The following is a 15,478-nucleotide window of genomic DNA, read 5'->3' as shown; positions in this document are numbered from 1 at the left end:
ACATGGGCCAGGGCGGGAACACATAGAGAAGCTCTTGTGTCGGCCACTGTTGGAGAAGAGCATCTACTCCCAGGGATCGAGGGTCCCGTCCTCTGCTGAAAAAGCGCGGCACTTGGCCGATGACGCCATCAGATCTAGGCTCGGCTGGCCCCAGCGCTTCGTGATGTCCAAGAACGCCTGAGCAGATAGCTGCCACTCTCCGGGCTCCAAGGTATGGCGACTGAGAAAGTCCGCCTTGACATTCATGACTCCGGCAATGTGGGCCGCTGACAGCTGTTCCAGGTTCGCTTCCGCCCACTGGCATAGATTCATGGCCTCCATGGCTAGAGGGGCGCTCTTGGTACCTCCCTGGCGGTTGACATAGGCCACAGCCGTGGCATTGTCCGACAGGACCCGTACTGGCTTCAACGCCAGTACCGGGATGAACTCCAAAAGCGCCAACCGAATGGCTCTGAGTTCCAGGAGGTTGATAGACCACTTTGCCTCTGCAGGAGACCAGAGCCCCTGCGCTGTCCTTCCCAAGCAGTGGGCTCCCCAGCCCGACAAAGAGGCGTCCGTCGTGACGACAATCCACTCCGGGGTCACCAGAGGCATTCCTGCAGACAACTTGTCTGTCTGCAGCCACCAGCTCAGCGCCTTGCGCACTGCTGGGTCCAAGGGAAGGCGCACAGCATAATCCTCCGACATCGGAGTCCAGCGCTGCAGCAGAGAGTGTTGTAGTGGTCTCATATGAGCCCTGGCCCAGGGCACTACTTCCATCGTGGCCGTCATAGAGCCCAACAGCTGCACATAGTCCCAAGCCCGAAGAGGAGAGGCTACTAGGAACTGGTCCACCTGAGCCTGAAGTTTGACAATCCGATTGTCTGGCAGGAACACTCTGCCCACTTGGGTGTCGAATCGAACTCCCAGATACTCCAGGGACTGAGTCGGGCGCAGCTGGCTCTTCTCCCAGTTGATGATCCATCCCAGGGAGCTCAAAAGAGCAACTACCCGGTCCACAGCTTTGCCGCACTCTGCATAAGAGGGGGCTCGGATCAACCAGTCGTCCAGATAAGGATGGACTTGTACTCCTTCCTTTCGCAGGAAGGCCGCGATGACCACCATTACTTTGGAGAAGGTCCGCAGAGCAGTAGCCAACCCGAAAGGGAGGGCTCTGAACTGGAAGTGTCGTCCCAGGACTGCAAAACGCAGAAAGCGTTGATGAGGAGGCCAGATGGGAATATGCAGGTACGCTTCCTTGATGTCCAAGGAAGCCAAGAACTCTCCTGCCTTCACTGCCGCTATAACAGAGCGGAGAGTCTCCATGCGAAAGTGCCGCACTTTCAAGGCCCGATTGACCCCTTTGAGGTCGAGGATAGGCCGGACAGAACCTCCTTTCTTTGGTACCACAAAGTAAATGGAGTAACGTCCCTTGCCAATCTGATTTTCTGGCACCGGAACGACCGCACCCAGGCGGATCAGGTTGTCCAAGGTCTGCTGCACTGCCACAGCTTTGACCGGAGACTTGCAGGGAGAGAGTACAAACCCGTCTCTTAAGGGTCGGCAGAACTCCCTCCTTGTAGCCGTCTCTGATGACTTCCAGCACCCAAGCGTCTGAAGTTACTTTGGTCCACTCACCCAGAAACGAGGACAGGCGTCCTCCAATCTGCACTGGGCCATGGACCAAGACCCCGTCATTGGGTACGAGACCCTGGGGGAGGACCGGAGGGCGTACCTCCGGGACGGCGGTCTCTGCGAAAGGAATGCTGCTTGGGGGAGAAGTTCCTTTTGAAGGAAGAGGGGGCAGAGGAGCCCGACTTGCCCGGGCGGTACCGACGGGCTTCTTGAAACCGTCCTCTGGAGATACCGGGGCGAGCACTGGCCCGAGCCCTGACCTCTGGTAACCTCTTGCCCTTAGACGTGCCGAGATCGGTCATGATTTTGTCCAGCTCGACCCCAAAGAGCAGCTTGCCTTTAAAAGGCAACTTAGCCAGGCGGGACTTAGAGGCGTGGTCCGCAGACCAATGTTTCAGCCAAAGCCAGCGCCGCGCAGAGACTGTCTGAGCCATGCCTTTAGCCGAGGCTCTCAAGACATCATACAGTAAGTCTGCCAAATAAGCCAAGCCCGATTCCAGGGCCAGCCAGTCAGCCCTCAAGGAAGGATCCGAGGCGGAAGCCCGCTGCACCAACGTCAGGCACGCCCTGGCCACATAGGAGCCGCAAACTGAGGCCTGCAAACTTAAGGCAGCCGCCTCGAAGGACGACCTTAAAGCCGCTTCCAATCTTCTGTCTTGGGCGTCCTTTAGTGCCGTGCCACCTTCCACCGGCAACGCCGTTTTCTTAGTCACCGCAGTGATTAAAGAATCTACGGTAGGCCAAACAAAGGCCTCACGCTCACTTTCAGGCAAAGGATAGAGGCGGGACATAGCCCTAGCCACTTTGAGGCTCGCTTCCGGGACATCCCATTGAGCCGAAATTAAGGTGTGCATGGCATCATGCACGTGGAAGGTTCTAGGCGGGCGCTTCGTCCCCAGCATAATGGCGGAGCCAACAGGGGCTGAGGGAGAGATGTCCTCCGGAGAGGAAATCTTCAAAATGCTCATGGCCTGCAATAACAGGTTGGGCAAATCCTCTGAGCGAAAGATCCGTGCTGCAGAGGGGTCATCCGCTCCATCCGAGCGGGAATCCGTCTCCTCCAAGGAATCCCCAAAGGACCGTTGGGAGAACTCAGATACGCTGCCCTCATCTACATCAGAGGAAACAGCGTCCTCTAAGGCCTGGGTATCCACCCGAGGGCGTTTACTTCCGGGGGCCTCAACCCCTTTATCGGACAAGAGAAGGGGCAGCGTTTTGCATAAGAAAGACCTGATGCAGCAGCAAAATAAACTCGGGGGAGAAACCCCCCAGACTGTGCACTTCAGCAGCTTGGGCCACAGCCCTAGACGCACCCTCAACCGGCGCTCGCAAGAGCGGGGGAGAACCATGCTGCGCATCCAAGATGGCGTCCGGCGCGACACTCCGCGAAGGAGCCGCACGGGAAGAACGGCGCTTAACTTTAGCCGCTTTTTTGCCGTCGCCCAAATCAAGGGCGGCCATGGCATGAACGTCTCCCAGCTCAAGGGCGGCCCAAGAAGAAGCCGTCCGAGCAGAGTGGCCGGCCAAGATGGCGGAGGCGAGCAGCGGGGGATGGGCGTTTATGGCGGGAAAAACCGCCGCACCGGAGGAAGACCCGGGACACTGACCGGCCTCCAAACTGACACCCAACAAGGGTGAATCAGACTTTAAAACCCCCGCATCCCCGCTAGAAGCGCACACGCGGTCCGGGGAGCGATTCTTCGCGCCCTCGCCCTCCGACGCCATAGGCCACGTGGAGATCAATCGGGGAACCCCCTGCCCGCTATAAAAAGGTAAAAATTACCTGCTTCTCGCTCCGAGCTGTAACGACCTGGTGTCCCAGTGAGTAGCTGCAATAAACGTCGAAATAAACGCCCTTAAGGACGTTCAAATTTTTTTTTTTTTTAACGGAGCCAGCGGGAGGGGGGAGAAAAGGAGGGACCTGGCGCCACCAGGTTTGCACTTGCTCAAGAAGAGCCCTCAACCCCAGGCACTCAACAAAACCTAAAAATTAGGCTTGGAGGCCTAGCCAGAGCTGCTGCTGTGTGTGACCACCACCTGCTGAGATAGAGAACATACTGAGGAGTTTCCGGCAGCACATGACCACATATAGGGAGGCAAAAGGATTGCTCTCTATCTCCACCTGCTGGTAGATGGACACAACCCACCAGTCTATGGATTGATCAGCATGATGATATGGAAGATAGTGGTTTCACCACAGATACTTCCAGTTGTGTTCCATAACTTAAAAAAAAAAAACCTAATTTGAAATTTCCTGATAAATGTAAATAAACTAATACATCAAAATGTGCAGAAGGCACAAATGACATCTCCAAATTCAATATCTGCTCCTAACCAAGTAGTAAGTGGGGTAGAAGGTGTCATTACCACCCTTCCTTATTGTACCCTCCCCTGGCTTGGGTTTGATTCTTCTAATATGTTCTTCCAGTTTTTCAACTGTTGTTTAAAATAATTCAGAGGGGAGGAGGGTGATTAGCTTCTTCAATACTTTCCTCTAATTCCTCAGAAGAATTTTCAAAGCTCATTATTTTAATCAAACTCATGTATTTTTATTTACCCAGGAGTAGATTCTACCACATCAATAAATCCCTTCTTGTCTAAATTTCTTAATTTTGAATTGTTTCTATGACTCCTTGAATTATGCTCATCATTTGCTGAAGCACTTGACAATCCTCAAATCTTTCCATTGATATTTTTTATTATGATCTCTTGTGCAATCAAATCATGAATGTCCATTTCACCTTGTGCAGTGGTGTCCACAATCAATACCATTACATTCAAAGCACATTTAAAATGGCATTCCATTTGTCTAAAAATACCTTCAGCTCCTTAATAATCTATAACCATCATGAGATCATTTATTGCTTAAATGTTTTGAATGTGAATACAGAAATTGAGCAGCTCTTTCTTTGTGCTGAAAAATATTTATAAAATGAAAATTGGTCTTTAAATCTGTGGTTGGTAGAAAAGTAGCATGTGCCTATTTGAACAGCTGCTAATTCTTGGCAAAGTTCAGAGCCGTACACTATCAGCAAGAACCATAGCGAATAAAAATATGACATTCCTAAGGCAATATATATATTTTGAAATGTATCACATTGAATGGATACCTATTCCATGAGATATAAACGGCATAGACACTCATCACACAAGAATTTTTTTTTTTTTTTTTTGTGAAAATTGAAAATACTTAAAAATATGGGTGATACCTTCTTTGATAAAAACACTTGCGTGAGTATTGGACCTATGATTATAATGACCTGGGGGGAAGTTACAAAGATAATAACGTCTATCAATGCTCAACACTGATGGGGACCAATGTTTCTTCAATGTTAATGCATCCCAAGTATCAGGTGCAGTTCCAGGGTCCATGGAGGTCAAGGATTCCAATGTACATATGCCAGACTTAGTCGAAACAAAGATCTTTTACCTTCTGGTCTTGATGGCCCATAAAGATCTTAGGTACAATCTTTTGACAGGTGGCATAATTAGAGAGAGCATGTTTGGGTCTAAGGCACATTTAACAAGTGATAGGGATCAACACTGTCCTGCTACATCAACCACAATTCATTAAGCTATTGAGAAGCTTTTGCTTCTGAGACAATGGTATAAAAAAAAATTAAAAGCAAAATCAAAATGAGTTGATAGTAAAAGATCTTGGCTGATATACACCAATGCTGGAACAGGTTATGGCCATGCCAAAAATAAATCTTGAACAAAAATGCTAATGAGGCCTTTTCTAAAGGGGAGCGGAGTTAACTAGATGTAAAAACACACACTGAACCCTTTTTACTTGGAAAAGGATGTTCAGTGGTGTTTGAAGATGAGAGCGAATGGAGGTAACCAGAGGTGTCAGCACAAATGAGGAAGTCCCACACACGTGTGCTCCACCACTCCAGAAAGTTTTGAGAGATTTGTTCGTGTTTCCGTAGCCTGGGCTCCATCAAATGACATCACCCATGTGTGAAGACTGCATTTCCTCAGAAAACTCATTGCAAGCTCCGGTTGTTAAAATACAACCTGGTATGAAATAAGAAGAGGTTTTCATACAATATTAATATTACTTGTAATAGAAAATACCAATGTTTTTTTTTTAATAAAAAAGTCACTGCTTTGAGCTATGGAAGAAAAAGGAGGAAGAGAGTTATATAATTTCTATACAATTGAGGTGCTCCAGCATGTAACTCCATATGTACATTTGAGCAAAATGAGCTTGCACGAACATAGCTGCTGGTTTTAGATAAAAATAAAATACTACAAGTGACACTGAAGTAAAGGTCTCCATGGGCAGCTTCTGTATCAAAGAGATGGTCACATAGCCAGAAAGCACTTCATCTGTTTATCTGAGACAGTCTTATAAAAGAAGCAGAATGAGAAGGCAGTCCGACACAGTGTCACATTATAGCAAGATGCATCCCTTTATCCAAATCACTTGTCAGAAATGGAAGGAGCTGCATAAGTTTTAAATCTTTCATGGGCACATTGTCTGCTGAGGAGTCGGAGTGCCATTGTGTCCACAGATTCATACAGTCCTGGCTTTTGGGATATTTCCACTGTGTAATCATTGGCCTGTAAAAGGGTAAAAAGGAAGCCTGGTATTAATTATACTGCTTTGAACACTTGAAAAAGATTTATAAATGCAAATAATTAATCATTAAGACTCACATGAGGATACATTGGTGCTCATTTTCAAAGCACATAGACTTACAAACGTTACATAGGAACTTATGTAACTTTGTAAGTCTATGTGCTTTGACAATGAGCTGCTTTGTTTCCTATCTGGTTTTCATCAGGAAAAAATCCAGTGCTCCATTCATTATGCCTTCCTTCTTCCCACATGCTTCTGTCACAGTGAAAGGAGGATGAAGTTGTCCAAAGGGAAATTTCATTTTATCTGTCAATTCTTGTTCTATTATTCCTCCTACCTGCCTGAGGCGCAGGGTATACCTTGCATAGCTAAACAGTAACTGATATATAGGATATTTTCATTACTCAGCACATGGGTTTATTGCAGCTTCTCCCCGTTTGCCTCTAGTTAAGAAAACCTCCAAAACCTTGTAACTGAAAATACTAAAAAGAGCATATTGTTGAAAATGATGAACTACAATAAATCCAAAAAACAGTAGGCGGTAACTTTATAAAGGCATTTTTGCATGTATAAGCTTTTATACGTGCATAAAGGTCTATTATAAATGTATGGCCCATGTACAAGTAAATGCTGACAAGTAGGCACATACATGTAATTGTGTTCATGAATATATTCTGGGCAGAATTAGAAAATACATATAGGTTATAATACATATCTATTACATACTTCAGCTTGGGACCAGACGTAATGTATACAGCTGCATTTTAGCCACCCTTGCAGCTGCTTTTATGGGACAATTTTATAAAGAGACCAAGCACCTATGCATCTTTTTAAAATGGGCTCCTATGTGGTTGCCTAACCTAGGTGACCTGTTATAAAATTACCCTCTAAGTGTTCATTGATATGGGAGAAGTGCCACATTGCTGCAGAGGCTGTGGATAAAATAGCACCTTTAAAAGATAAGAAAAAAAACACACCCAAGAGACAGGGTGCCAGGCTCACTGAGGAACTGGGTCAACTAAAACAGGATTGTAGAAGGTTAGAGCGTAAATGGGAGAAATTGCGAAATGTGGAATTGAAGGAGGAATTAATTTACAATGTTATAAAGATCAAATAGTGTTAGCAAAGAAGTATTATTCATTGCAGATAAGGGGAAGTACACAATCATTCCACAGAATTATTTTGCTTAATTAGATCTTTGACAACATCCCCAACTCAACAGTTATTCATAAATATTACTGTTCAGGATTTTTATAACTGTTTTTCAGGAGAAAATTAGGAATATAACACAAAGTATTCCTAGTATTGATCAAAAGAAATTAGAATATGAGTTTTTCCTCACAGAGTTTGGAAATGGAGAGTATTCCTGAAGACAGGAGTTGGAAATCTTGGTTTCAGAAATACAATTCAGTTTTATAGCATGTTTTGCTAAGGGCAGTTGTTTATTAGAGCCATGTCATGCTAAATTGATGAAAGTTTTACCAGATTCTATAGTGAGATGGTTGCTTCTTATAGTGAACCAATCACTACAGAATGGGATTTTTTGAAGCAGATGGGAAGGATTATTAAGTCGCCACTTTTAAAGAACGCTTCTCTGAATAATCAAGAGTTGAAATTATTGCCTAGTGGTTAATTTGCCCTCTGTTACAAAAGTTATCGAAGCAATAGTTGCAGACCGACTGCAGGAATATTTGGATTATCAGCTGTTGTATATAATGCAATTTTCTAACAGCCAGTAAACCCACCTAAAGAAGCTAATAGGCAAAAAATCCTTTAAAAAAAACCCCAAACCTCTAAGAGCAACAGGATTTATATGCATGAAAAACAGTTTGGAAATTAAAAACAAACAAACAATATATTTATAAATGATTTAGAGATGGGAGTAACTAGCGAGGTAATTAAATTTGCTGATGACACAAAGTTATTCAAAGTCGTTAACTCGCGACAGGATTGTGAAAAATTACAAGAGGACCTTACGAGACTGAGCGGCTAAATGGCAGATGACGTTTAATGTGAGCAAGTGCAAGGTGATGCATGTGGGGAAAAAAGAACCCGAATTATAGCTATGTCATGCAAGGTTCCACGTTAGGAGTTACGGACCAAGAAAGGGATCTGGGTGTCGTCGTCGATAACACACTGAAACCTGCTCAGTGTGCTGCTGCGGTTAGGAAAGCGAATAGAATGTTGGGTATTATTAGGAAAGGTATGGAAAACAGGTGTGAGGATGTTATAATGCCGTTGTATCGCTCCATGGTGCGACCGCACCTTGAGTATTGTGTTCAATTCTGGTCGCCGCATCTCAAGAAAGATATAGTAGAATTGGAAAAGGTGCAGCGAAGGGCAACTAAAATGATAGCGGGGATGGGACGACTTCCCTATGAAGAAAGACTAAGGAGGCTAGGGCTATTCAGCTTGGAGAAGAGACGGCTGAGGGGAGACATGATAGAGGTATATAAAATAATGAGTGGAGTGGAACAGGTGGATGTGAAGCATCTGTTCACACTTTCCAAAATACTAGGACTAGGGGGCATGCGATTAAACTACAGTGTAGTAAATTTAAAACAAATCGGAGAAAATGTTTCTTCACCCAACGTGTAATTAAACTCTGCAATTCATTGCCAGAAAATGTGGTGAAGGCAGTTAGCTTAGCAGAGTTTAAAAAGGGGTTGGACGGTTTCCTAAAGGACAAGTCCATAAACTGCTACTAAACGGACTTGGAAAAATCCAAAATCCCAGGAATAACATGTATAGAATGTTTGTACGTTTGGGAAGCTTGCCAGGTGCCCTTGGCCTGGTTTGGCCGCTGTCGTGGACAAGATGCTGGGCTCGATGGACCCTTGGTCTTTTCCCAGTATGGCATTACTTATGTAAGCAAACAAACTAAATCATGCTGGATGACTGTGGTGTTATGGCACATCCACTGGCTTTGTGGAAAACTAAGGACTGAATTGGCCCCATGTGATAACAGCAAGAGACACAGATGTGCAGCTGAAATGTTCTCAAAAATTCCTTTCCAGTACTGGAGAAAGTTGCCACACAGGGCGCTGTCTGATGATGCCACCCACGAGTGAGAATTTCACTGTCCTGCTTGTCTTTAGAGAAAAGGAACTATTTTTTTGGGAAACAGCTGAAGTCTTTTGAATAGTCTTAGTTTGCATTAGGCATTTGCTGTAGTTTTATTGAATTGTTGCCTTTGTATGTCATCTAATTATGTTTGGATATTTTTGTGCCCTGCTAGGAATGGCCCTGTGGACCGTACTAGCAGAATATAATTTCTTAAATAAATAAAAATATCAGAACTATCAGAGGGATAACATGAGAAACCATAAAAAATTACAAACAGAACACCTAGCAAAAACAGAAGTCATGCGTAGATATGACTGAAAAGTATGGAATACACATCTAGCTGGCACAATACTCACCAGCTGTAGAGATGCCAACATGTAACGGCACACTTCATATGCCTGCTTCCCTGCCATCAAGCTGGCAAAGGTGCGCCATTCTCCAACGCTGCCATACCCAGCCACTAGACGGTCTCCATAATCATGTATATCAAAGGCTCCTCTCTCTTCCTAGGTATAAGAAAGAAAGAAGACAAGAATTAGCCTCAAGTGAATACTATACACAGGAGGCATCCATTGTGCAACCCACCGGATCTCAGGATGCAGTCCACTTAAAGTTTTAGAAAAAAAATGATTTACCTAATTAAGTAGTACATACTTTATCGTTGCCGCTTTCTGGGAGATAGAGGACATGATAATATTGCTCCAGTTCTCAGCACACTTTGGGAGACTATTGCGAGTTTATACCGTTTGCTCCTTTCATTCCTGTTTCTATAGCCTTTTCAACTAAATTGCTAGATTTGGAGTCTAAGGTTAATTCCTGCACTGCAAAAACTGATCTGGTGAAAAATTATAGAAAATGTACATTAAAACATTGAAGTTTATAGAGGTTAATATACGATGTTCATGGATGGTGTACTGGAGTGAATAAGGAATACTATATTTGCCTGTTTAAAGAATAGTAGTAGTTTACTTTGCTGGATATGCACGAGGCAATATTGTACTGTTATCCTGTTAAATAAAGACTTCATGCAAATAAAATAAAAAAAACTGATCTGGTGGACAACTGTTACGGATTTAACATTTTCACAAGCTTTGCTAATACAGGATAAGTCCATGATAATAAGGAAAGTGGAAAATCTGGAAACATGCAAAGAGGACTTAAATTTGCAATTTTTGAATTCTCAGACTAGGATGACTCCAGCGAGACAACTCTTTTATAGTTTTCTATAAACAGTACTGAAGTTTCTGGAAGCAGCTAAGCCACCTTTGCAAAGGATTTTCTATGTGACTTCTACTGTAAAAAAGAACATCTGAGGTCCCTATAGATTTAAATCTCTCTGATATATTGGAATGATCAGATTCAGAGAAAATTGTGACTACCAGGGCTACACTATTGGTATCTTTTGTTTTTCATCACAATAGGGACTCAGTTCTGGGATTATATTTTAAGACTTCTGATACTTCGTTCATGGGTGAGAAAGTGCAGGTGTTTTTTCCCGATGTTTCTAAATGGACACAGTCTAGATGGAAGAAGTTTTTAGAGTTGTGTTCCTCTGTTATTGGATTAGGAGCTTCTTTCTAACTTGTAAATGTTGCATTTTTTATAGTGGTTAGGGTGGTGGACTCTGGTCCTGGGGAACTGAGTTAGATTCCCACTTCAGGCACAGGCAGCTCCTTGTGACTCTGGACAAGTCACTTAACCCTCCATTGCCCTATGTAAATTGAGCCTGCCATGAGTGGGAAAGCGCAGGGTACAAATGTAACAAAAATAAAATAGATACTATTGGAGATTCTACATGGAATGTTGCTACTATTGGAGATTCTACATGGAATGTTGCTATTCCACTAGCAACATTCCATGTAGAAGGCTGCGCAGGCTTCTGTTTCTGTGAGTCTGACAAGACGTCAGACTCACAGAAGCAGAAGCCTGCGTGGCCACTTTGGTGATCTGCAAGGGCCGACTTCTACATGGAATGTTGCTACTATTGGAGATTCTACATGGAATGTTGCTACTATTGAGATTCTGTTGCTACTATTGGAGATTCTACATGGAATGTTGCTACTGTTGGAGAGTCTACATGGAATGTTGCTATTCCACTAGCAACATTCCATGTAGAAGGCTGCGCAGGCTTCTGTTTCTGTGAGTCTGACGTCCTACACATACGTGCAGGACGTCAGACTCACAGAAGCAGAAGCCTGCGCGGCCACATTGGTGATCTGCAAGGGCCGACTTCTACATGGAATGTTGCTAGTGGAATAGCAACATTCCATGTAGAATCTCCAATAGTAGCAACAGTGGAGGAGTGGCCTAGTGGTTAGGGTGGTGGACTTTGGTCCTGGGGAACTGAGTTCGATTCCCACTTCAGGCACAGGCAGCTCCTTGTGACTCTGGGCAAGTCACTTAACCCTCCATTGCCCCACGTAAGCCGCATTGAGCCTGCCATGAGTGGGAAAGCGCAGGGTACAAATATAACAAAAAAATATATATTTTTTTTTTTTCTATGAGCATTTTCAGTTGAGATTTTTTCTTGAAGGAAAGGGTGTAACCTCCAAGCTATAACTAATGCTAAAATATTTATGCAGCCTGCAGACTAATGGATTTCTTATATAGCCCACTATAAAAAAAAATTTCATACAGCCCACAGACATATGGATTTCTGATCATGTGCTGTTGAAATAACTTGGATGCTCTGGTTATATGAAGTGCTTAGGATCACAAGTCCTCAAAGAGGACAGCGAGTGTTATAGGGGGCTCTTAAAAGTGCACATAGGACACCCTCTTCAGAGAACAGAAAATAATAGAGAACCAATGCCAATTCTTTCTTTTATTTTCACTTATCAACAGTATAATTGTAGATAAAGATTAAGCTACAATATCCATAGAAGCAAGTTTTAAAACCCAAAGCAAAATCTTCCCAGCCCCACTGTAACGAGGTATATGTCCCGTCACTAGGAAATAGATTCCCCAAAAAAGGCAGACTGCCTCTAGCCAAACGTAGGAAAACCACCTGGGTGTAGTCCATTCCCATTCTACTCAGGGTAGACCACTGGGACCCTGCTGGGGTGGTTGTAGTCCAGGGTAGAGACTACATGGGAGGTGCAGGGACAGAGTAACCCAGTCCTGAAAGGCAAGGAGTGGATTAGTAGCCTAAGATGAATCTGTAGAAGAAATAACATTGACTGGAATAGTGATCTACATGAGTATTTGCATACTTGGACTAACCAAGAGTTTGGACTGATTTAAAACCCCTAGAGAAGGGGAGTTGGACCCATTGGCTCTCAGGGCTGAACTGAAGCCCTAGACTTATCTGGGGTGACCTGGACGAGTGGTGATTGATATGGAACCATTTCACCCTGAGTGAGAAAGGGACCTGTTAAGAATACCTAGCAGCCCAGGAAAGTTAAACAAACAGTGCTTTGGTTTAGATATTGGTAAGCAGTGGATGGTGGATTTGGTTTGCAGCAAAACAGTGCTCTGGATTTGGGCTTACATTTTGGTAAACGGTAGATGGCGAATTGGGCTTGTATTTCAGCAAGCAGTGTATGGATTTCGGCTTACACTGCGGTAAGCAGTGGATGGTGGTTTCGTAAACAGCGTTTGATGGGAAACCCTCTGCCTACACTATATGGTAGTGGTGTGGGTCACACCCACCCCGACAATTACCCCCCCCCCCCTTAAAGGAGCAGCATGAACAAACAGGACGCCAATGTCAATTCTAAGTTTCAGTTATCAATAGAAATCAAACAAAATAAAACATGGAAAAGAAAATAAGATGATACCTTTTTTATTGGACATAACTTAATACATTTCTTGATTAGCTTTCGAAGGTTGCCCTTCTTCCCAAAGGTATCATCTTATTTTCTTTTTCATGTTTTATTTTGTTTGATTTCTATTGATAACCTTTAAGAGTGGACTAACACGGCTACCACACCTCTCTACTTAAGTTTCAGTTAGAATCCATCTCTTCATTGTTGAGTAAAGTTCAGATTCAGCCCCAGCTGTACCTCAGTGCAAGTTACAAATTTGACAGGAGCTAAGCAACGTTTGCACACAACTGCTGAATTCCCCCAATTCTATTTCTCCTCCTGAATAATTAACTGCAGCTGAATTCCCTCTGAAAGTTGATCTTTGGTTACTTCAAAACCTTCCCAATAATGATCCCAGAGAAATAGTATACTGAACTTTGGTATAAATATTTTACAGACTCCAAATGCAAATTCAGCATTTCTTGTATAAACTGCCCATCAGGAAAACTAAATCTTATTTTCTTTTTCATGTTTTATTTTGTTTGATTTCTATTGATAACCTTTAAGAGTGGACTAACACGGCTACCACACCTCTCTACTTAAGTTTCAGTTAGAATCCATCATCTCTTCATTGTTGAGTAAAGTTCAGATTCAGCCCCAGCTGTACCTCAGTGCAAGTTACAAATTTGACAGGAGCTAAGCAATGTTTGCACACAACTGCTGAATTCCCCCAATTCTATTTCTCCTCCTGAATAATTAACTGCAGCTGAATTCCCTCTGAAAGTTGATCTTTGGTTACTTCAAAACCTTCCCAATAATGATCCCAGAGAAATAGTATACTGAACTTTGGTATAAATGTTTTACAGACTCCAAATGCAAATTCAGCATTTCTTGTATAAACTGCCCATCAGGAAAACTAAATCTTATTTTCTTTTTCATGTTTTATTTTGTTTGATTTCTATTGATAACCTTTAAGAGTGGACTAACACGGCTACCACACCTCTCTACTTAAGTTTCAGTTAGAATCCATCATCTCTTCATTGTTGAGTAAAGTTCAGATTCAGCCCCAGCTGTACCTCAGTGCAAGTTACAAATTTGACAGGAGCTAAGCAATGTTTGCACACAACTGCTGAATTCCCCCAATTCTATTTCTCCTCCTGAATAATTAACTGCAGCTGAATTCCCTCTGAAAGTTGATCTTTGGTTACTTCAAAACCTTCCCAATAATGATCCCAGAGAAATAGTATACTGAACTTTGGTATAAATGTTTTACAGACTCCAAATGCAAATTCAGCATTTCTTATATAAACTGCCCATCAGGAAAACTAAAGCCAAAGCTTCAAAAGTTGCATATAATTTCCATCATGCTTCTTCCTCTTCAATTGTATTTTATATTCTTTAGTTAGGCAGTCTGGCAATTTTGGCTCTGGCATTCAACAAGGGGGTGGAACACTCGACTAGCAGACCCCCCCCCCCCCCAAGTTAATTGCTTTCAAACTGGGGAGTGAGACCCACAGCTGAAAGCAGACTGGATCATACGGGGCAGTGCAGAGAGTGTGGCAAGGGATAGTGTATATTTGATTTCATGAAAAGTTGCAGTACATTGTACTACAGTTTAAAAAAAGCTAATTTTACCAGAGAACATAAAGGGGACATGGCCTAAAAATTTTGAGAAACACTGCTCTAAAAAAAAAACACGTATCAGTTTATACAGGAATTTGTCTTTTTACCTGTTCCTGTAACTGTGGCCCCATCTTGTCCTCCCAGTCCCTGACCCTGAGGGACAGAACTGTCTCTTGTGCATACTTCTGCGAGTTTGCAATAAACAGCTCCTGGGGACAAAAGAAAACACAGATGGTCATCACAGCTTGTGTGAAAATACCTGTATAGAAAATGCCCCCTCCAGAATCCAAAGTGATCGATTATGGAAAAATTATGTCTTACCTGATAATTTTCATTCGTTTAGTCCTACCAGTCCAGGACAAATGGGTTATGTCCATCTACCAGCAGAAGGAGACAGAGAAAAAGTAGTTCCAACCAGTTCTTCCTTAAAGGGTATCATGCAGCATAGAATGTTCAGTCTTTCAAATAGCCAAGCAATGGCACCCACAACCCTTATATCCTTCCACAAAGAAAGCTCGACATCCAAAATGCCATTTGGGTGTTAGCTTAATGAAATAGTGAGGCATATATATCAACAACATACAGCTGTCCACCGAGTCAGCAGATGTGTGATATTCATGACAGAAACAAAAAAAAAAACAAGCAAAGATATTCTGTGCAGAAATAAACAAAAATGGAAAACAAACAGGGAGGGTTTCTGTACTGGTCTGGTAGGACTAAAGTAAAGAAAAATTATCAGGTAAGACATTTTTTCCTTCCTTTTCATCTATACCAGACCAGTCCAGAATGAATGGGATGTAGCAAAGCAGTGTCCCTCTTTAGCCAAGACTAAAATCTTTCT

The 15,478-nt window shown here is 43.3% G+C and overlaps 1 protein-coding gene across 1 annotated transcript in view; it reads right to left on the bottom strand.

Annotated features, from left to right (window-relative positions):
* Nucleotides 1-4,294: 4,294 nt before the first annotated feature.
* The window catches only part of NCAPH2 (non-SMC condensin II complex subunit H2), an 82,274-nt gene continuing 71,090 nt past the window's right edge, over nucleotides 4,295-15,478 (bottom strand). Inside the window, exons 19-21 of the mRNA XM_030217111.1 lie at nucleotides 14,745-14,846; nucleotides 9,625-9,774; nucleotides 4,295-6,183 (exon numbers count right to left, since the gene is read on the bottom strand). Of these exons, the coding sequence (XP_030072971.1) occupies nucleotides 6,043-6,183; nucleotides 9,625-9,774; nucleotides 14,745-14,846 (393 nt within the window). The 3' untranslated portion in view covers nucleotides 4,295-6,042. The remainder of the gene's footprint in view (nucleotides 6,184-9,624; nucleotides 9,775-14,744; nucleotides 14,847-15,478) is intronic.

Source organism: Microcaecilia unicolor, chromosome 10 (assembly GCF_901765095.1).
Source record: "Microcaecilia unicolor chromosome 10, aMicUni1.1, whole genome shotgun sequence".
NCBI lineage: Eukaryota > Metazoa > Chordata > Amphibia > Gymnophiona > Siphonopidae > Microcaecilia > Microcaecilia unicolor.
This window is presented reverse-complemented; position numbering and strand designations above follow the sequence as displayed.